The sequence below is a fragment of the Schistocerca piceifrons genome, chromosome 3 (genome assembly GCF_021461385.2).
Source record: "Schistocerca piceifrons isolate TAMUIC-IGC-003096 chromosome 3, iqSchPice1.1, whole genome shotgun sequence".
Taxonomy (NCBI): domain Eukaryota; kingdom Metazoa; phylum Arthropoda; class Insecta; order Orthoptera; family Acrididae; genus Schistocerca; species Schistocerca piceifrons.
In genome coordinates this window covers 745,015,914-745,037,749 of record NC_060140.1, presented here as the reverse complement: position 1 = coordinate 745,037,749, position 21,836 = coordinate 745,015,914, and the positions used below count along the sequence as shown (strand labels likewise).

Below are 21,836 nucleotides of genomic sequence, written 5' to 3'. Positions count from 1 at the left end.
CCAGACTCTTCTCGCCAGAACTGCTGCTCAGATAGTGTGGAAGTAAGATTGTCTCCGCTAGGCACAATCGTTGTAATAGTGTGTGGCGGCGGGCGAATTAAAAAGAAATAAATCTAAAAAAGACTTCGCCGTTTACAAAAGCCTGAAAACCATTTTTGCGGTCAGACAGAAAGCGATGGAGAACATACTACCCGTAACTTCCAGTCTTCAAATCCACATTATTCTTGTGCTCACTGAAAGAAAATATTCCTACTTGCAATTTACTCAGGGGCAACAGGAACTATGACTATAAATAAACGTTTTGAGTTCTAACTGATAGATATATTCTGTAGAAGTTCACACGCACAAACATAATAATATTGCTTATAATAACAATAAAAGCCACTGTCCCTCTGGCTGTATTAATATACAGTATGGGCGCAGCGGACCGCTGAACGGAACATCTGCCTTCGACTGCTCAAGGCACATGTAGCAGCACTTAAATGCCCCCTTTCTCGGACATGTATTAATTTATAACTCTATTGTTTAACAATTTACAATCTTTTCAGTTTTTACATGAATGAAGTTAACTTGGCTTTGGTTACTGAAAAAGTTTTAGCTCGACTGTATTAAACTTTGTCGGCTAGAATTTTTAGAACGGAACCAACAGTAGAAAATTACCTCTGAGCTGTCTCTACAAGATTCCCTTTAATAATTGTTATTTATATTAAAGTCTTGAAATTTGGTACAGCCGCATTTTTCATCAATGTAATCGAGTCTTTTAATTAGAACTTTCTATAACAAGTACAGATGATAACTAATCTATTGTGAATAAGGACGTTTATGTTCCAAATTTAGTTTTTAGTTAGTAAGTTGAAAACTAATAGAGATAGCTTAATGGAGTCACATAGTTAATGTCTTTATATCAAACCGAGGGGTTACTTACGAATTTTCATCTTTTCGAGTCTAATATTTAGCGCCTTCAAATTTTCGTAAAAATGCTGAATTTGACCAAAATATTGCTCCGATCAACTTGAGACTTGTAACATTTGATTGTGACGTACATTTGCTCTCTCTGAACAATTCGTAGCTTTCTAGCTGCATTATTTAGCGCCGCGTATTTTTTGTCTTAAAATAATTTATTTAGTGAAACATTCATTAGATCAGTGAGACTTCACAATGTTAACATTACTATACTGAAACATACATTCACAAAGTTTGGAAAAGTTATAATAATTTTTAATTTCACTCTTAGATTATGGCGCAATACTTTGTATGCTACGTGCAGGCACGTTATGATGACGTGGTGCTCGTAGCAGTGAACAGACGTAAGTTCCGGCACACTCGCTCTCCTCTGTATCTCTCACAATGATACGGCGCTTGTTTCGCTACAATGGGTACATATTTGCTGAGTTTTTAACATCGAAGGACATAGGTCCTGTATTAGCCACTGCGTTACCATAGCAGAGATTAAAATATACTCATTTCTATTAAACATGGATGCAAATTCATTACTGATTTCAAGAGGAATTCATCGAAATCTTTCAGTTAATTGAGTCGATATACACAGCGACCTTTCTATCGTAGAGATCATTCCGAGCATTACGAGAAAAACTTTGAATGGAAACATTCCTCTATTTATTAAGCAGTTACTCACGAATTCCGAGTGACAGGTCTGGGCACTGACATTGAGCTTCGACGATCTTAAAATGTCTTGCCCTAACTCGCTAGCTGAATATCTTCCACGTCACACCCGTAGTCTCTCTCTTAAACTTCTCCTGGCTTGGGGAGAATAGCAGTAACGAGAGTAGCCTGGTGTGTAGATAGAATCGAAACTATGGAGCATTACTTAGGAATCGAATTTGTCATGTAAACATGAGATGGAAAGCTTGCATCAATGTGGGTCTGGAAACGCTAGTTTCCGAGCTCCGATACATGTTTTCTCGAGTCCAGCTATGTAAATGAACTTCCCAATGTTGTGCAAAATCAATAACATTGTCACTAACTTCTCCTGGCCCGACCGGTTAGCCGTGCGATCTCACGCGCGGCTTTCCGGATTGGGAAGGAGCGCTTGGTTCCCGGCACGAATCCGCCCGGCGGACTTGAGTCGAGGTCTGGTGCGCCGGCCAGTCTGTGGATGGTTTTTAGGCGGTTTTCCATCTGCCTCGGCGAATGCGGGCTGGTTCCCCCTATTCCGCCTCAGCTGCACTATGTCGGAGATTGCTGCGCAAACAAGTTCTCCGCGTACGCGTACACCACCATTACTCTACCACACAAACATAGGGGTGTGGGGTTACACTCGTCTTGGTGTGAGACGTTCCCTGGGAGGGGGGGGGGGGAGGGGGGATGGGTCCACCGAGGGCCGAAGCGCACAATAACCCCGGGGTTCGATGGGGGGCGGTGGAGCGGTGAAGTGGACTGCGGCAGTCGTTGTGGGTTGTGGACCACTGCGGCTGCGGCGGGGACGGAGCCCCTCCGTCGTTTCTAGGCCCCCGGTTGACATACGATGCAATAAATTTCTCCTGGTGAACATTGCACCTCTTGTAGGAGCCACGATAATAGGTGGCCACAGTTTTGCGTATCTCCATAGACCGCTTGCTGCACCAGGCAGCAAGTCCCACCTCCTGGGAAACCTCTAGTCTTTGTTTTGACCGTGTCTTTCAGATGTAGCAGTGACTGTCACTTCTCAGTATTTGATCTACAGGAGTATGATGAATCAGCAGTTGACATTTATAATCCCAAAACACTGTCGTCCTCAACTTTCCTGCAGAAGTTCAGCTTTTGAAATTTTTTGCTGTAGGCGAAGATGGACGTTTCCACACCACGCTCTGCTGTTTACGGTGTGCTTCGTAGCGATGAACCCATGTCTCATCAACTGTTACTGTGCGACTGAGAAAGTCTTCTCCTTCCTTTTCAAAACGCCTTGAATGTGATTTCATCATCTCCAAACATCTTGTTTGTGTTTGCCTGTCAGTTAACGCGGTGCCCAGCGAGTGCAAACCTTGTGACAATTTAGAGATTCGTGGACGATTGTAACTGCTGAATCGTGGCTAACAATCATTTCACGCAAAATACCATCTTTTCTGGCACACCATTCGCTCAGCTGTCTCAATTTCCCGGTCCGTTTTCGAAATGGATGGCCTACTCGAACGCTCTTCGTCGCAATCACATAAACGTCCATTTTCAAAGTTATTTAGCTACTTTTAAATTTTTCATTCATTAACTTATACAGCTGCATTCCATGAATAATCTCCGCAGCCTTAGTGCCTTCATGGTGCAGAAAACGAAACAGTTCTTTCCTTTTTTCTTTAGTGCATACGGACCATAAATTCGTGTCTTGCAATCACGATGAATACAGTTTCCAATGGACCTGGGCATTGAGTTATGTTATTTAGACGTAAAAATTTAATTTATCGTACATTCTTAGTAGTTGACGAAAATTTATCAGTTGTATTGACGTAGTACGTCTGCAGTTTAGTTACTTCCGTTTGGATAGACACATATTATTCATACAGGACCAGAATTATATATTAATATAACTATTTACTCCAAACATTTCAGTAATAATTATTCTGAATACAAAGGAAACAAAAGAAAAATTCGGAGTGGGTATTAAAATTCATGGAGAAGAAATAAAAACTTTGAGGTTCGCCGATGACATTGTAATTCTGTCAGAGACAGCAAAGGACTTGCAAGAGCGGTTGAATGGAATGGACAGTGTCTTGAAAGGAGGATATAAGATGAACATCAACAAAAGCAAAACAAGGATAATGGAATGTAGTCTAATTAAGTCGGGTGATGCTGAGGGAATTAGATTAGGAAATGAGGCACTTAAAGTAGTAAAGGAGTTTTGCTATTTGGGGAGCAAAATAACTGATGATGGTCGAAGTAGAGAGGATATAAAATGTAGGCTGGCAATGGCAAGGAAAGCGTTTCTGAAGAAGAGAAATTTGTTAACATCCAGTATTGATTTAAGTGTCAGGAAGTCATTTCTGAAAGTATTCGTATGGAGTGTAGCCATGTATGGAAGTGAAACATGGACGATAAATAGTTTGGACAAGAAGAGAATAGAAGCTTTCGAAATGTGGTGCTACAGAAGAATGCTGAAGATTAGATGGGTAGATCACATAACTAATGAGGAAGTATTGAATAGGATTGGGGAGAAGAGAAGTTTGTGGCACAACTTGACCAGAAGAAGGGATCGGTTGGTAGGACATGTTCTGAGGCATCAAGGGATCACCAATTTAGTATTGGAGGGCAGCGTGGAGGATAAAAATCGTAGGGGGAGACCAAGAGATGAATACACTAAGCAGATTCAGAAGGATGTAGGTTGCAGTAGGTACTGGGAGATGAAAAAGCTTGCACAGGATAGAGTAGCATGGAGAGCTGCATCAAACCAGTCTCAGGACTGAAGACCACAACAACAACAACAACAACAACAAGGCTTTCATGTTACGTCTTTTTATAAATATCTCATATTTAAAAAACAATATTTCCAACAAATGTAGAAGCATTACATCATCACGTAATGATAATTATCACGTACTCTTTCTGTCTTTGTTTGCTATCTCATATTTGAAAATTTGTTTTATTCGAAATTTTGTTCACCATAGTCACTTTCCCACTTTTTCTAAACCTCATATGTTGGCTATTTGATGTAAAATAGCGAAGCCATTATTCATTTTTTACTTTAAAAAACTTAAGAGATTAATTTTTGTCCGTAAAACAAAATAATTAAAATGTAATTAATTTCATTATTGTCACGTAAGAAATTGATTTGAGATCAACTGAAGTCAAAACAAAAAATAATATGTAATTATATTTATAATAAAAACGTGAACGGGAATATACAAATCTCTAATAACACACAAAATTGGAAGGATGCTTATTACTGTAAAATATTTACATTTAAAACTGCAAAACTGTAGGGCACTCAGTTTCGAAAGTGCTATCTTTTAAACTCGCGCCATGTGGAAATACTACATAGTTGTCGGTTTCTAGGCTCAGTGTGGAAACGATGTGCTTGTCTTGTACTTCGGTTTATTTGATGTTTGTGGTCTTGCCGAATTCGACAGCAGTGCAATTTTGTGATAAAAATCATACGATACTTTTTGGGAGAAATAAATCGAAATATGCTATAACAGAAGATGTTTGAACATTATTGGCAAATGGCGTTGAAAAATGTGAACACGAACTTCCACGTAAAATGATACCTCTGAGCGACAAAATTCTCAGGGAGTTTGAGATAAACAAACAGTTTTTAAAAAAATATTATGCTACTCATTTGTATGATTCTTATAACACAAGCATGGAAATGGTATAGTCAGGACAGTTTTGTGTGAAGAAGCATTGTTTCGCTCTTGCATGTCAAACTGCTATTCCAATTAGAATTCTTTTGAAATTGAAGATATACAGTTTTGCTGAGAGTACGACAAGGTCTTTTAGCAGTTATTCACTGAACCAGCACAGCTAACGCTCAAGAACAACAATAAGATTAAGGCACGCCATTGCTGAGACAGTGCTGTCAATCTATGGAGCAGAAAATACAGGGTGTCCCACTCAGACCTCCCTGATTTCAAAGACCCAGGAAAAAAACCACAGTAGATACGACAATGAAAAATGCACCAAATTGTGGAGCATCTCAAAGAATTTATTTATTTATCATCAATACACCTCTACATGTGAATCATTTGTAGCCTGAAGAATATCGTGTCTATATTCAATTTCTTGTCAAATTCTCTGTAACATTTCCTCTGTTATTGTTGCAATCGCATTAGTGATACGATGTCGCAAAGTAAGAATATCGTCCACTTTGGTAGCATATACGCCGTCCTTCACGAATCCCCACATGAAGAAATCAAGTGGCGAAATGTCGAGTAAATATGGTGGCTAGGCAATGGGCCTTCCGCGTCCGATCCAACGACTGGGAAATTTCCTATGCAGGAACTTGCGAACAGCCGTCGACCAATGCGGTGGAGCTCCATATTGTTGAAAAATGATGTTGAGTTGCGAGTCTTGTATCTGAGGGTACACAAACTGCTCCTACATGTCCAGATACGCTGACCCACTGACTGTTTGTTCCGCAAAGAAGATCGGTCCAACAGTCCTGCAGTGCATTAGCCCGCACCGGACGTTTAGTTTAGGGCTATCACGAACATGTTGAATGACTATGTGCGGATTTTGCGAATCCCAGATCCGGACAATATGCCTATTAACCCTTCCTGATAGATGAAAGGTTGCCTCATATGAGAATAAACATCCTTCCAGGAAGCTGGCATCCATATCAATACGCTGCAGCATATCCGCAGCAAACTGTCGGCGTGGTTTGTCGTTCGGCGTCAGATGTTGCAGAATTTGCACTTTGTAAGCACACATACGAAGACGCTGGTGAACTACAAGATGCAGTGTTGATCGAGGTGCATCAAGTTGCCTAGATGCTTGACGAATTGACCTACGTGGGCTTCTGAGAAATGTTTGTCTGATGTCCTCAAATGGCTCTGAGCACTATGGGACTTAACTTCTGAGGTCATCAGTCCCCAAGAACTTAGAACTACTTAAACATAACAGGACATCACAAACATCCATGCCGGAGGCATGATTCGAACATGCCACCGCAGCGGTCGCGCGGTTACAGACTGTAGCGCCTAGAACCGCTCGGCCACTCCAGCCTTCTGTCTGATGTCCTCCACTGTCTCTTCTGAAACTCCGTAACGTGCACCGCCAGAATGTTCCATAACACATCCTGTTGCCAGAAACTCCCTATATCATTCGTTAATTGTTTTCACATCAGGTGGACCACATTCATACACACGACGATGATTTCTTTGCACAGTAATGCGCGATTTTGTTTCTGCAAACCACACTACTGCTTGAGCGCGCTACTGTGGAGTCGCCATTTTCCCTTCATGCGACCATGCTACACTCTGGCGATGATACTTGGCACGTATGACACAGGAATATAAATTCTTTGAGGTGCTCTACAATGTGGTGCTTTTTTCACGGTCGTATCTACTGTGGTTTTTCTCTCGTGGGTCCTTTAAATAAGGAAGGTTTGAGTGGAACACCCTGTAAGTTATCTTTTCTTACTGACTTACCATCGTCGAATCAGATGCCTAGGTCACAAGTGAGTCTATCATGTAATCGCACAAGGCACTACACTCAAAAGCTCGAAAACTGCACGTGAATTCGTTTGGGCCTCTTAAAGCGCAGTTGGTGCGGTGCGGTACTCACCGGTGGCCTGGTCCCTCTGATCGCGTCCGAAGGGCAGCAGCAGCCGCAGCGGCAGCTCAGACGACGCCAGGGACTCCGGCAGCTCGTGGTCGCCGCGCACCTGTTGCAGGCACACGTGCACGCCGGCGTCGCTCTCGCACTCTGAGCGAGGCCACGTCCACACCTGCGGCACGCACAGGTCCGTCTCAGCCTCACTCCCTCACTCGCTACCTTCTCCTTTCCTCCTCCACGCTCGCTCTCTGCTACTTCTCTCCCTCTGCCCCTTCCTCATCTTCCTCCTCCTCCTTCCGTCACCTCTCCTCTGTTTCCTTCCACCTTTTTCCATCTCAGAAAGCCTCCTGTGCAACTCCCTGTTTCTTTCCTGTACTTTCCCCGCCTCCCCTCTAGTTCTCCATTCCCTCCCTCATCCTCCAATGCTTCCGCCCCCCCCCCCTTTTCTCTGCCACGTGCGCACCTGACACAAGCGTTTCTCTCCATCAACCTCACTCTCTCGCTCACTCGTTTCACCTCTCTTTATCAACGCTCGCTCTCTGCTACATCTCTCTCTCGCCCTTTTACTCAGCTTCCTCTGCCTTCCATTTCTTCGTCCCTATTCCACTTCCCTATCTCTGAAAGCATTGTGAGCATTTCCCTGTCTCCTTCCTGTCGTTCTCCCACCTCTCCATCTCTTCCCTATCTGTCCAGTATCTTTCTCCACCTCTATCTTTCCTCTTTCTCGCCTATTCTTCTCTCTTTCTCCTCCTTCTTCATCTACTCTCACTCTCACACCCACTCTCACTCTCCCCCTTCCAGCTCTTTGGATCTGCTCTTCCACACACCATTCGCTTTCCTCCTACACTCTTCCTTCTATCTCTACATCTCCCTCTCCTGCACTCCCTACCTATTGCCCTTCTCTATCTACCTCTCTTTCCATTAATCTCCCCATTACACTATCACATTCTCGAATTAGTAAAGAAGATACTTTAATTGAACGTAATTAATTTGCATGTTTGAGTTTTGGTAATCGGAGTGGCCACAAGAAACTCGAATCAGAAAATACGATTTCTGTAATTTGTTAGGAAAAAGTTAGCACTACAACTTGGTCAAAAGCAGAATCATTACAGTTGAAAAAAGCAGGTGAATAGCAGAAGATTACAGTCGATATGATTACTGTTAAACTTGTCATGACGAAACCGAAGATCCTGGACGAAAGGCTACATTCTTTGCCCACTTCAAAAGTGCTGTCGATGGCAGCTTGTAGCACTTCTGCGGAACGAGTTATACACACATCAAAAAAAGTTTTGCATCATCCCGGTTCCCAGAACTTCTGAAGATAGACGTTTGACTGTTCAGAGATGTCACTACACCCACCCAAAGATGTAAACAACCATGCATGAGCAGCGCCTATTAGACGGAGGGGGCCCGACACCCGATCAGTTCCAGTCAGTCCGTCAGGAAGGAGGTACATGCTCGTATTGTCTGTAGTTCAATCATGCCTAGACGGTCAATACCGCGGTTCGATCGCATCCGCATTTTGTTACTTTGTGCCAGGAAGCGGTCTCAACAAGGGAAGTGCCCAGGCGAGTCGGAGTGAATCAAAGCGACGTTGTTCGGACATGGATGAGATACAGGGAGACAGGAACTGTCGATGACATGCCTCACTTAGGCCACCCAAGGTCTACTACTGCATTGGATGACCGCTACCTACGGGTTATGCCTTGGAGGGACCCTGACAGCAACGCCACCATGTTGAATAACGCTTTTCGTGCAGCACAGGACGTCGTGTTACAACTCAGATTGTGCGCAACAGGCTGCATGATGCGCAACTTCACTCCCGACATCCATGGCGAGGTCCATCTTTGCGACCACGGCACGGATGGGCCCAGCAACATGCCGATTGTACCGCTCAGAATTGGCATCACGTTCTCTTCACCAATGAGTGTCGCATATGCCTTTTACCAGACAATCGTCAGAGACGTGCTTGAAGGCAACCCGGTCAGGCTGAACGCCTTACGCACACTGACCAGCGAGAGCAGCAAGGTGGAGGTTCCCTGCTGTTTTGGGGTGGCATTATGTGGGGTCGACGTACGCCACTGGTGGGCATGGAAGGAGCCCTAACGGCTGTACGATACGTGAATGCCAGCCTCCGGCTGATAGTGCAACCATACCGGCAGCATATTGGCGAGGCATTCGTCTTCACGGACGACAATTCGCGCCCCCATCGTGCACGTCTTGTGAATGACTTCTTTCTGAATAACGACATCGCTCGACTAGAGTGTCCACTGTGTTCTCCAGACATGAACCCAATCGAACATGCCTGGGATAGATTGGAAAGGGCTGTTTATGGACGACGTGACCCACCAACCACTCTGAGAGATCCACGCCGAATCGCCGTTGAGGAGTGTTATCTGGACCAACAGTGCGTTGATGAACTTGTGGGTGTTAGAGGTGCCTGTGTGTACAGCAATCTGGACCACCACCTCTGAAGGTCTCACTGTATGGTGGTACAACATGCAGTGTGTTGTTTTCATGAGCAATAAAAAGGTCGGAAATGATGTTTATGTTGATCTCTATTCCAATGTTCATTACAGGTTCCGAAACTCTCGAACCGAGATGATGCAAAACTTTTTTTGATGTGTGCAGTTTTAACCTCACCGGAAGTGATAGAGGAGAACCATATGAGAAACAGAGTGTTCACCAAATCGGCACCACCAAAGGAAACTGGAAGGCAGTTTAGGACTTAACATCTCGACGACGAGATCATTAGAGATGGAGTGCTGCGTGAATTCGAGGAGGACACGAAAGCAAATGCGTCTTATCGTTTCCAAAGGAACCATCCCAGCATATGTTTTAAACGATTTATAGAAAGCATGGAAAATCTAAACCAGAATAATCAGGTGATTGTTGAACCATCGCTCTCCCGACAGCGAGACCAGTCTTACCACTACGTTCTGTCATTGCCACATACAGTATGAGTAGAACTTACAAATCTGCAGGAGGGCAAAGAAACTAGTTCTGTTCATAGTAATGAGTAACGCTACTGTTCTAACCTCACTTGTAGACTGCAGGAAGTAGATTTTCGACCTGCTGTGCAACGTTGCCTACAGACACACAGACGACTGTCCCACCAAGAAAACTGAAAAGAAGATGATGACTCTCACCAGTGCAACAAATGGCTCTGAGCACTATGGGACTTAACTACTATGGTCATCAGTCCCCTAGAACTTAGAACTACTTAATCCTAACTAACCTAAGGACTCACACACATCCATGTCCGAGGCAGGATTCGGACCTGCGACCGTAGCAGTCGCGCGGTACCGGACTGAAGGGCCTAGAACCGCACGGCCACCGAGGCCGGCCCAGTGCAACAGCCTTGCCATGCAACGTCGATTACGTTTTTGAAATGGAAAAGCCATTTAATGGATTTATAGGGGACGATCTATGGAGATTTGCGTTTCAGTTGTCAGAGTGGAAAAAAATACCGCATCGTTTTAACACATAGTCTAAGATAGCAGGCAAAGACAGTACCTCAACGGCTGGAAGACAATCTTTTAAGAAGATCAAAGTAGACTAGTTTTTGATATCCTTAAAATATTACATGAAAAATAATTTAATCCTGTTCGTCGTATTTGTAATGGGTCTGACATCGATGACAGCTCAGTCGGAAAACAGCAGAGTAGTTGCGCTTAAAGGAAGGCGCCAAGCCAGTGGCGTTCCTTCGGCCAAAAGAGGGTAGCTGTCTAATTTCTGAGTGTGTATATCCGCAATGGGCACTTTATTCCGTTACCCTGGAAAAAGTGATCATTATACGCTAAAGCGCCAAAGGAACTGGTGTAGTCATGAGTACTGAAATACAGAGATACGTAAACGGACAGAACATGGCGCGCCGGCCGCGGTGGTCTAGCGGTTCTAGGCGCGCAGTCCGGAACCGCGCGACTGCTACGGTCGCAGGTTCGAATCCTGCCTCGGGCATGGATATGTGTGATGTCCTTAGGTTAGTTAGGTTTAAGTAGTTCTAAGTTCTAGGGGACTGATGACCATAGTAGTTAAGTCCCATAGTGCTCAGAGCCATTTTTTGAGAACATGGCGCTGCGGTAGGCAATACCTATATAAGACAACAAGTGTCAGGCGCAGTTGTTAGATCGGTTACTGCTGCAACAATGGCAGGTTATCAAGATTTACCAGAGTTTGAACGTGGTGTTACAGTCAGTGCACGAGCGATGGGACACAGCATCTCCGAGGTAGTTATGAAGTGGGGATTTTCCCGTACGACCATCTCACGAGTGTACTGTGAATATCAGGAATCCGGTAAAACACCAAATCTCTGACATCACTGCGGCCGGAAAAAGATCCTTCAAGAACGGGCCCAACGACGACTGAAGAGAATGGTTCAACGTGACACAAATGCAACCCTTCCGCAAATTGCTGCAGATTTCAATGCTGGGTTGTCAACAAGTCAGCATGCGAACCGTTCAACGAAACATCATCGATATGGGCTTTCGCAGCCGAAGGTACTCTCACGTACCCTTGATGACTGTGCGACACAAAGCTTTACACTCGCCTGGGCCCGTCAACACCGACACTGCTCTGTTGATGACTGGAAACATGTTGCCTGGTCGAACGAGTCTCGCTTCAAATTGGATCGAGCTGATGTCGTGTGCAGGTATGGAGACAACCTAGTGAATCCATGGATCCTACATGAGCTGGTGGAGGATGGGACGCTTCATACGTCTAGATACGACTGACAGGTGATACGTACGTAAGCATCCTGCATGATCACTTGCATCCATTCGTGTCCATTGTGTATTACGACGGACGTGGGCAATTCCAGCAGGACAAAGCGACATTCCACACGTCCAGAACTGCTACAGAGTGGATCCTGGAACACTCTTCTGAGGTAAAACGCTTCCGCTGGCCACCAAACTCCCCAGACGTGAACATTATTGAGCATATCTGGGATGCCTTGCAACGTGCTATTCAGAAGAGATATCCACCCCCTCATACTCTTACGGATTTATGGACAGCCCTGCAGGATTCATGGTGTCAATTCTTTCCGGCACTACTTCAGACATTAGTCGAGCCCATGCCACGTCGTGTTGCGGCACTACCGCGTGCTCGCGGCGGCCCTACACGATATTAGGGAGGGGTACCAGTTTCTTTGGCTCTTCAGTGTATAAGACTTCAGAAAAATTCGTATACGTCCTACTCATTAAACATTTTTTTACTTGTAAATATTCTACATCTACATCTACATTCTACATTTATACTCCGCAAGCCACCCAACGGTGTGTGGCGGAGGGCACTTTACGTGCCACTGTGATTACTCCCTTTTCTGTTCCAGTCGCGTATGATTCGCGGGAAGAACGACTGCCGGAAAGCCTCCGTGCGTGCTCGAATCTCTCTAATTTTACGTTCGTGATCTCCTCGGGAGGTATAAGTAGGGGGAAGCAATATATTCGATACCTCATCCAGAAACGCACCCTCTCGAAACCTGGACAGCAAGCTACACCGCGATGCAGAGCGCCTCTCTTGCAGAGTCTGCCACTTGAGTTTGTTAAACATCTCCGTAACGCTATCACGGTTACCAAATAACCCTGTGACCCAACGCGCCGCTCTTCTTTGGATCTTCTCTATCTCCTCCGTCAACCCGACCTGGTACGGATCCCACACTGATGAGCAATACTCAAGCATAGGTCGAACGAGTGTTTTGTAAGCCACCTCCTTTATTGATGGGCTACATTTTCTAAGGACTCTCCCAATGAATCTCAACCTGGCACCCGCCTTACCAACAATTAATTTTATATGATCATTCCACTTCAAATCGTTCCGTACGCATACTCCCAGATATTTTACACAAGTAACTGTTACCAATGTTTGTTCCACTATCATATAATCATACAACAAAGGATCCTTCTTTCTATGCATTCGCAATACATTACATTTGTCTATGTTAAGGGTCAGTTGCCACTCCCTGCACCAAGTGCCTATCCGCTGCAGATCTTCCTGCATTTCGCTGCAATTTTCTAATGCTGCAACTTCTCCGTATACTACAGCATTATCCGCGAAAAGCCGCATGGAACTTCCGACACTATCTACTAGATCATTTATATACACTCCTGGAAATTGAAATAAAAACACCGTGAATTCATTGTCCCAGGAAGGGGAAACTTTATTGACACATTCCTGGGGTCAGATACATCACATGATCACACTGACAGAACCACAGGCACATAGACACAGGCAACAGAGCATGCACAATGTCGGCACTAGTACAGTGTATATCCACCTTTCGCAGCAATGCAGGCTGCTATTCTCCCATGGAGACGATCGTAGAGATGCTGGATGTAGTCCTGTGGAACGGCTTGCCATGCCATTTCCACCTGGCGCCTCAGTTGGACCAGCGTTCGTGCTGGACGTGCAGACCGCGTGAGACGACGCTTCATCCAGTCCCAAACATGCTCAATGGGGGACAGATCCGGAGATCTTGCTGGCCAGGGTAGTTGACTTACACTTTCTAGAGCACGTTGGGTGGCACGGGATACATGCGGACGTGCGTTGTCCTGTTGGAACAGCAAGTTCCCTTGCCGGTCTAGGAATGGTAGAACGATGGGTTCGATGACGGTTTGGATGTACCGTGCACTATTCAGTGTCCCCTCGACGATCACCAGTGGTGTACGGCCAGTGTAGGAGATCGCTCCCCACACCATGATGCCGGGTGTTGGCCCTGTGTGCCTCGGTCGTATGCAGTCCTGATTGTGGCGCTCACCTGCACGGCGCCAAACACGCATACGACCATCATTGGCACCAAGGCAGAAGCGACTCTCATCGCTGAAGACGACACGTCTCCATTCGTCCCTCCATTCACGCCTGTCGCGACACCACTGGAGGCGGGCTGCACGATGTTGGGGCGTGAGCGGAAGACGGCCAAACGGTGTGCGGGACCGTAGCCCAGTTTCATAGAGACGGTTGCGAATGGTCCTCGCCGATACCCCAGGAGCAACAGTGTCCCTAATTTGCTGGGAAGTGGCGGTGCGGTCCCCTACGGCACTGCGTAGGATCCTACGGTCTTGGCGTGCATCCGTGCGTCGCTGCGGTCCGGTCCCAGGTCGACGGGCCCGTGCACCTTCCGCCGACCACTGGCGACAACATCGATGTACTGTGGAGACCTCACGCCCCACGTGTTGAGCAATTCGGCGGTACGTCCACCCGGCCTCCCGCATGCCCACTATACGCCCTCGCTCAAAGTCCGTCAACTGCACATACGGTTCACGTCCACGATGTCGCGGCATGCTACCAGTGTTAAAGACTGCGATGGAGCTCCGTATGCCACGGCAAACTGGCTGTCACTGACGGCGGCGGTGCACAAATGCTGCGGAGCTAGCGCCATTCGACGGCCAACACCGCGGTTCCTGGTGTGTCCGCTGTGCCGTGCGTGTGATCATTGCTTGTACAGCCCTCTCGCAGTGTCCGGAGCAAGTATGGTGGGTCTGACACACCGGTGTCAATGTGTTCTTTTTTCCATTTCCAGGAGTGTATATTGTGAAAAGCAATGGTCCCATAACACTCCCCTGTGGCACGCCAGAGTTTACTTAACGGAAGTCAAGGAAAATGGCATCTACCTGGGAGCCTGTAGCTGATATTTTCTGGGTCTCATGAACAAATAAAGCGAGTTGGATCTCACATGATCGCTGTTTCTGGAATCCATGTTGATTCCTACAGAGTAGATTCCGGGTTTCCAGAAACGACATGATACGCGAGCAAAACACATGTTCTAAAATTCTACAGCAGATCGACGTCAGAGATATAGGTCTATAGTTTTGCGCATCTGCTCGACGACCCTTCTTGAAGACTGGAACTACCTGTGCTCTTTACCAATCATTTGGAACCTTTCGTTCCTCTAGAGACTTGCGGTACACGGCTGTTAGAAGGGGCGCAAGTTTTTTCGCGTACTCTGTGTAGAATCGAATTGGTATCCCGTCAGGTCCAGTGGACTTTCCTCTGTTGAGTGATTCCAGTTGCTTTTCTATTCCTTGGACACTTATTTCGATGTCAGCCATTTTTTCGTTCGTGCGAGGATTCAGTGTGATACGTTATACATTGAAACTTCCTGGCAGAATAAAACTATGTACCAGACCGAGACTAGAACTCGGAACCTTTGCCTTTCGCTGGCAAGTGTTCTAGCGGCACAGTTTAATCAGCCAGGAAATTTCATATCAGCACACGGTCCGCTTGTGAGCGAAAATCTCATTCTGGAAACATCCCTCAGGCTGTGGCTAAGCCATGTCTCAGCAATATCCTTTCTTCCAGGAGTGCTAGTTCAGCGAGTTTCGCAGGAGAGCTTCTGTGAAGTTTGGAAAGAAGGCGATGAGGTACTGGCAGAATTAAAGCTGTGAGGGCGGGTCGTGAGTCTTGCTTGGGTAGCTCAGTCGGTAAAGCATTTGCCCTCGAAAGGCAAATGTCCCTAGTTCGAGTCTCGGTCCGGCACACAGTTTTAACCTTCCAGGAAGGTTCATTTGAGCGCACACTCCGCTGCAGAGTGAAAATTTCATTCTGGACCTTATACGTTGTACAGTCACTTTATGGACGTATACATGTATGTATGTATGTATGTATGTATGTATGTACTAGTGTGTCTATGTATCACATGTTCTCCTAAACCACTGGACCGATTTCAGCCAAACTTGGTACACATATCGCTTGTTGTCAGACAACAATGTCTGTGGGGGTAGGAACCACCTACCTGTCACAGTTCAGGAGATATGACGTCATAAGCAAAGAGATGTGCTACTTACTATGTTCGCAATAAATTTCGCAGACAGGATCCACGTGTGCCGCTAAACGCACCTACAAAACTATGTCAGACGTCATAAACTGCTGCATTGTGCGTGACGTTTAAATTTATTATTTCTTAGCAAATTATTGTATTCGCAAGATATTTGGTAGACGGTATCCACATACGCCGCTGAATCTACCTCCACAAATATATCATTGCACGATACATAGTTCAAGAGATATTTTTTAATAAACACTGAGAGCGTGAAAAAAATGTTGACTCCTGCATGAAGTTTCAAACATTTATTCTCTACTAGTAGTCTAGGAAACACTTACAGTCGAGTCGACTTAAGGAAATCTCTGACACCTGGCAGGCGCTTTTGACAGCTTTAAACTGCGAACCGTGAACGGCTATAGGTGAAAACAGTAACCGTCTATGAAGAAGCATTACCATGAAGAGTTTACAAAAACTCGTTGTAGACACGCGAAGCAGCTGCGCACAGTTGCCTGGACATGTAACTAGAAATATTGTTTAATATACAGTTCTAATTTAAATAAACATTACAGAGAATTTGTATTTTGCATTCTACGTTTCTTAATTTCGATACTATACTTATACATTTGTTCATAATGCATAATTCTTTGTATGACTGTACCATAATTTAAAAGGTGTTTTCACGAATACATGGAAACGAAATGTTCTCGATATTAGATTACACAGTTCAGTTTTTGTCTTCGTTTCTAACATAAAATTGAAAAAATATCGAGTTTGTCAGTTAGTATTAATCGTAAATTTGGGACGGTTCGTAGCCTGAACTTCGCATAAAAATAGTTTATTATTTATTACGAGATCAGTAAAGGTTTTTCTGAATGTACATAGCGTACGCTGAACAAACTCTGATGAGACAAGAAAGTGAACCGTTTCAACGATAATCTGCCGGAACTACTGGCAAAAAAAGTGCAAATACGATTAGCGAACCGACACAACGAAAAATGTCAGGAAAATCGTTATGCATTCCTTTCAGACAGATGGCAAAGCGCATCACGAATAACAAATGTCAATACTGTAACAAGAAAAAAGAATTATATCGTGAATAAAATCAAGCTACCTTCAGACATTGCAACTTACGACTGCAACTTACGCTACCTACTGCAGTGCAATGCAAAGTAATCTAACTCGTATTTGATATAACGGCGATATAGAACTAGGTTTTCATGATTTTCTTAAATCGGTTGAGACGAATTCTGGAATGGTTCCTTCGAAAGGAGACGGTTGATAGCCGTTCTCAATCTGAGCTTGCGCTCTAATGACCTCTCCTTTCTTTCGGTTTATGATAAGGATAATGAATAAATCAAATATCCTGCAATCGGGTTTTACCGTTTTACGCAGATAATACGTTATGAACAAAAATTTCCACTGTACTGTTTTGATATAACCTCCGCAGTACGACAGCAGCCGTCTTTTTGTAATTGACAGATGGAAGGGCCGGATAGTGATGGCGGTTATCGCTGAAACAAACAGTTCTCGCTTGTTGTTGTGGTCTTCAGCCCAGAGACCGGTTTGATGCAGCTCTCCATGCTGCTCTATCCTGTGCAAGCTTCTTCATCTCCCAGTACCTACTGCAACCTACATCCTTCTGAATCTGCTTAGTGTATTCATCTCTTTGTCTTCCTCTACGAGTTTTACCCTCCACGTTGCCCTCCAGTACTAAACTGGTGATCCCTTGATGGCTCAGAACATGTCCTACCAACCGATACCTTCTTCTACTCAAATTGTGCCACAAATTCCTCTTCTCCCCAATTCTGTTCAGTACCGCTTCATTAGTTACGTGATCTACCCATCTAATCTTCAGCATTCTTCTGCAGCACCACATTTGGAAAGCTTCTATTCTCTTCTTGTCTAAACTATTTGTCGTCCATGTTTAACTTCCATACATGGCTACACTCCACACAAATACTTTCAGAAAAGACTTCCTAACACTAAATCTATACTCGATGTTAACAAATTTCTGTTCCAGAAACGCTTTTATTTCCATAGCCAGTCTACATTTTAATCCTGTCTAGTTCGACCATCATCAGTTATTTTGCTCCCCAAAAAGCAAAACTCATTTACTACTTTAAGTGTCTCATTTCCTAATCTAATTCCCTCAGCATCACCAGATTTAATTCGACTACACTTCATTTTCCTCGTTCTTCTTTTGTTGATGTTGATCTTATATCCTCCTTTCAGGACACTGTCCATTCCGTTCAACTGCTCTTCCATGTCCTTTGCTGTCTCTGACAGAATTACAATGTCATCGGCAAAACTCAAAGTTTTTATTTTTTCTCCATGGATTTTAATTCCTGCTCCAAATTTTTGTTTTGTTACCTTTACTGTTTGCTTAATATACAGATTGAATAACATTGGTGATAGGCTACAACCCTGTCTCACTTCCTTCTCAACCACTGCTTCCCTTCCCTGCCCCTCGACTCTTATAACGAGCACCTGGTTTCTGTAACAAATTGAAAATAGCCTTTCGCTCCCTGTATTTTTGACCCCTGCCACCTTCAGAATTTGTAAGAGGGTACTCCAGTCAAAACTGTCAGAAGCTTTCACGAATGAAAATGCTATAAACGTAGGTTTGCCTATCCTTAATCTACTATACCTTCTAAGATAATTCGTGGAGTCAGTATTGGCTCACGTGTTCCAACATTTCTACGGAATCCAAACTGACATTCCCCAAGGTCGGCTTCTACCAGTTTTTCCATTCGTTTGTAAAGAATTCGTGTTATTATTTTTCAGCCGTGACTTATTAAACTGATAGTTCGGTAATTTTCACACCTGTCAACAACTGCTTTCTTTGGGATTGGAATAATGTCGTTAGTTTTTCGACGTCCGTTTTTACCTGGGTGTTAAAACGGCTAGAAATAACCGGTTTCTGAAATAGCGATTTTAAGTTACGTATTCCTATTATTTCCTGTAATAAATGTAGAAACCGAATAAAGACCGAAAAATTTGATTCCTTCAGATTCAAGATACATCGTAGCAAAATATTAAATGGACAAATTGAAGATGACTTACTTTGTCCACCATTCTCTGCTTTTCTAAAAAAATGATTCGTGGCTGAATACTACAAAACATCCCCCGTAGAGTCCTACTGATTCTAATTTTTTGATACTCTGCTCAAAAATAGTGTTATAATCGACGATCGTGCCACTATCTGGGCATTACGGAAGGGTGAAAAATGAGGTTGAAAAAGTATATTTTTCATGTTGATTTGTCCATTTTCAAAAGCTACAAGCAAATAAAGGCATATTACGTAAACTCAGGCAACAGATTAGCTAGATTCTATTTTTATTGTAAACTATAAATGAGTTATTAAGTTTTCTCCTTATATGATGTAAGTTTGTCGTGGCTCCTCCAGTTCTTCATTGTTTTTAAAGCAAATGGGTCATTGTACTTCATTGCTGTCGCACTTCGCAAAATGCTTCCAGACTAGGGATGGTGCTATTCTGTTATGCAACCGAAGTCCGATGACAACAGTGAGAAAACTACATATAGACCCGATCAGATGGGACAATATTGCACACTTCATGTACAGGTGTACCATACAATAGGCCATGCCACGTGGTAACAGGTAGGTTACTGTCTCGGGAATGCTATACCAATCCTGAGGCCACGTGTTTGTTGCTCGTTTCTTTCGGCATTGTTATTAAAGTAGCACTGATCATGTTTCCCATTTTACATAATAATGCAGTTTTTCAAAACAATAAAAATTTTACGAATAAAAATTATTTGCTTTTTAAAAAAGATTTATACAAATGTGTCATGTCTGTTCTTTCAGACATGTCTGAATGAACAGACCCCATGCATTCACATAATTGATTCGCCCACATGGGCAATGGACCCACCTTCGTCTGTGCAGATGAACAAGTATGTCCGACCTCCTGCGGGAATCTCAGAGTAGCAAGCATGGAGGAAATGTACAGGGGCTGAGGATAGGTGGCACTCAGTGCGAATGTGGGTCAGCTGTGAGGCGTGCTGAGATAGTCCGTGCAATTGTGGCAACACTGTGTGCTGGATGGCGCAGTAATTAATACATCTGCCTAGTTGTAAGGTGGTAGCTTGAATGAATGTTAATTTCGCACCTTACATGAGATTTTATATGGCTTAACAAGTAGAAAGATAAGTCACCTGGCATACTTCAGCGATAGTGAGCAGATTTGCCTATCAAAATGTACAGTATGTAATGCAGAGGGGTGACACTCGATTCGATGATATTAACACACCAAACCCAAATCCTGCATGTCAATGAGCGAAAGGTGAAAAAAGCTGCTGGAAGAAACGTTTTAGTTTGGGGGCAGATGCGAGTTGCGCCATCACGGCCCGCATACAATGGAAGGATTCTAAGAGGGGTTGGTGACCCACAGCGAGAGAGACTACGAACGTGCCAGGCAATACACCGAGGGGAACAGGTAGCGGTCCAGCGCTGCTTGCGACGGAGAAATTCTTTAGAAAACTGCGTTGGGGACTTTCCACATGGATACAAAGAGACCAGTGATGCAGTTGATCACGTGAAATGCCCACGGCATGCTCGTGATGTACGCGTGTAACATTTAGGCGTCAGGAGCGGGCACAAAATGTCCGACTGGCTGAAATAAACTCGGAAGGAGAAAAAAGGGGCGCTGTTGCCACGCTATTTAAAGGTAGGCCCTTTGCGATTGGCAGAGGTGGTTTCCACAAGATGAAAGGAACGCTCCCATGGGTCTGAAAAAGCAGTGACGTGAAGCACGAAAGGACACAGGTGGGGGACAGTTTGTTACGAAAGAGACAATACCGCGAATTTCGAGGACTCCTCTGAACCAGCGTCAAATGTAGAACAGGACGCATCACGCTCTGTACGACGCCAAAAGAGGAATTTTGTGTGAACACTGCGTTCATTTTGGCTGACATTCAGCTAGAAATTAGCTGAAGAGTCGTTGAGCTCCGATAGCGGAGAAACGAAAGAACCACGTAGTTAATTGTTCTTGCGAGAACTGAGAGGGCATTGAAGCATACGCGCTGCTCCATCTATGCATGTGTATATCGCCATATTTTCCAGAGTAGGGATGAGTGCAAGTTTTCTCGCCTAAAGAGAAACATAGGACAGTTTCAGGTGACAAAATCAGTAAATATTTTGATTAGCTTTTTATAGGATTTTTAGAGGGCGAGAGCAGCCATGCAGCCGACAGTACGTCACAGCTAAGAGTAAATGCTGCTGGCAGACGTACAAAATTATTGTATCACTAGCTTGCGTCCACTGTGAATTCGAGCAAACTTGAGTAATCTTTTGCTCATCTTGTCACAAAAACTAACCATTCTCTGTAGACTTGATTGTCATCCTAAATAGTACCAAACTTGGAACCGGAATCAGATGATTTGTCATAATGTCGGCCAACTTCACTGTCTAGAAGTAAGAAAAATTTTGTAGAGAATTTATTTAAATCTGATACTGTTGTGTTCAGTGTTATTTCTGCTAAACGTGACGTAATGCGTTATATTGACAACTATCCTGAAATGGTCATGTCACAAGTTGTGTAAACTAGTGTGCTTCTTTGACAATAATAGAGAAATTAAACCAATTTTACAGCTAAACACCAATGTGCTCTGTCATAGAATAAGGGTCCACTCCTACCTTCAGTCATTTATTCTACTGACGCTAACGCACTCACAGGGTGTTTTTGCTGCCGGTGCATACTCTGATTACGCATAATGTCCCGATGCAGCTGATGCCAGTAACCCCCTTTCCTCTCCCCCCCCCCCTCCAGCTTCAATTTACATATAAAAAGGTTTACTTAAAACGAAAAAAAATTCCACTACTGCTATGGCTAACTGATATTTTGGTTTTATCAGATTA

General features: G+C 44.2%; 1 protein-coding gene across 2 annotated transcripts in view; it reads right to left on the bottom strand.

Annotated features, from left to right (window-relative positions):
* Nucleotides 1–21,836, bottom strand: part of LOC124789364 (laccase-6-like) — a 389,375-nt gene that overhangs the window by 76,223 nt on the left and 291,316 nt on the right. For both annotated transcript variants that reach the window (XM_047256690.1, XM_047256691.1), the window contains exon 8: nt 7,210–7,372. In XM_047256690.1, the coding sequence (XP_047112646.1) occupies nt 7,210–7,372 (163 nt within the window). The remainder of the gene's footprint in view (nt 1–7,209; nt 7,373–21,836) is intronic.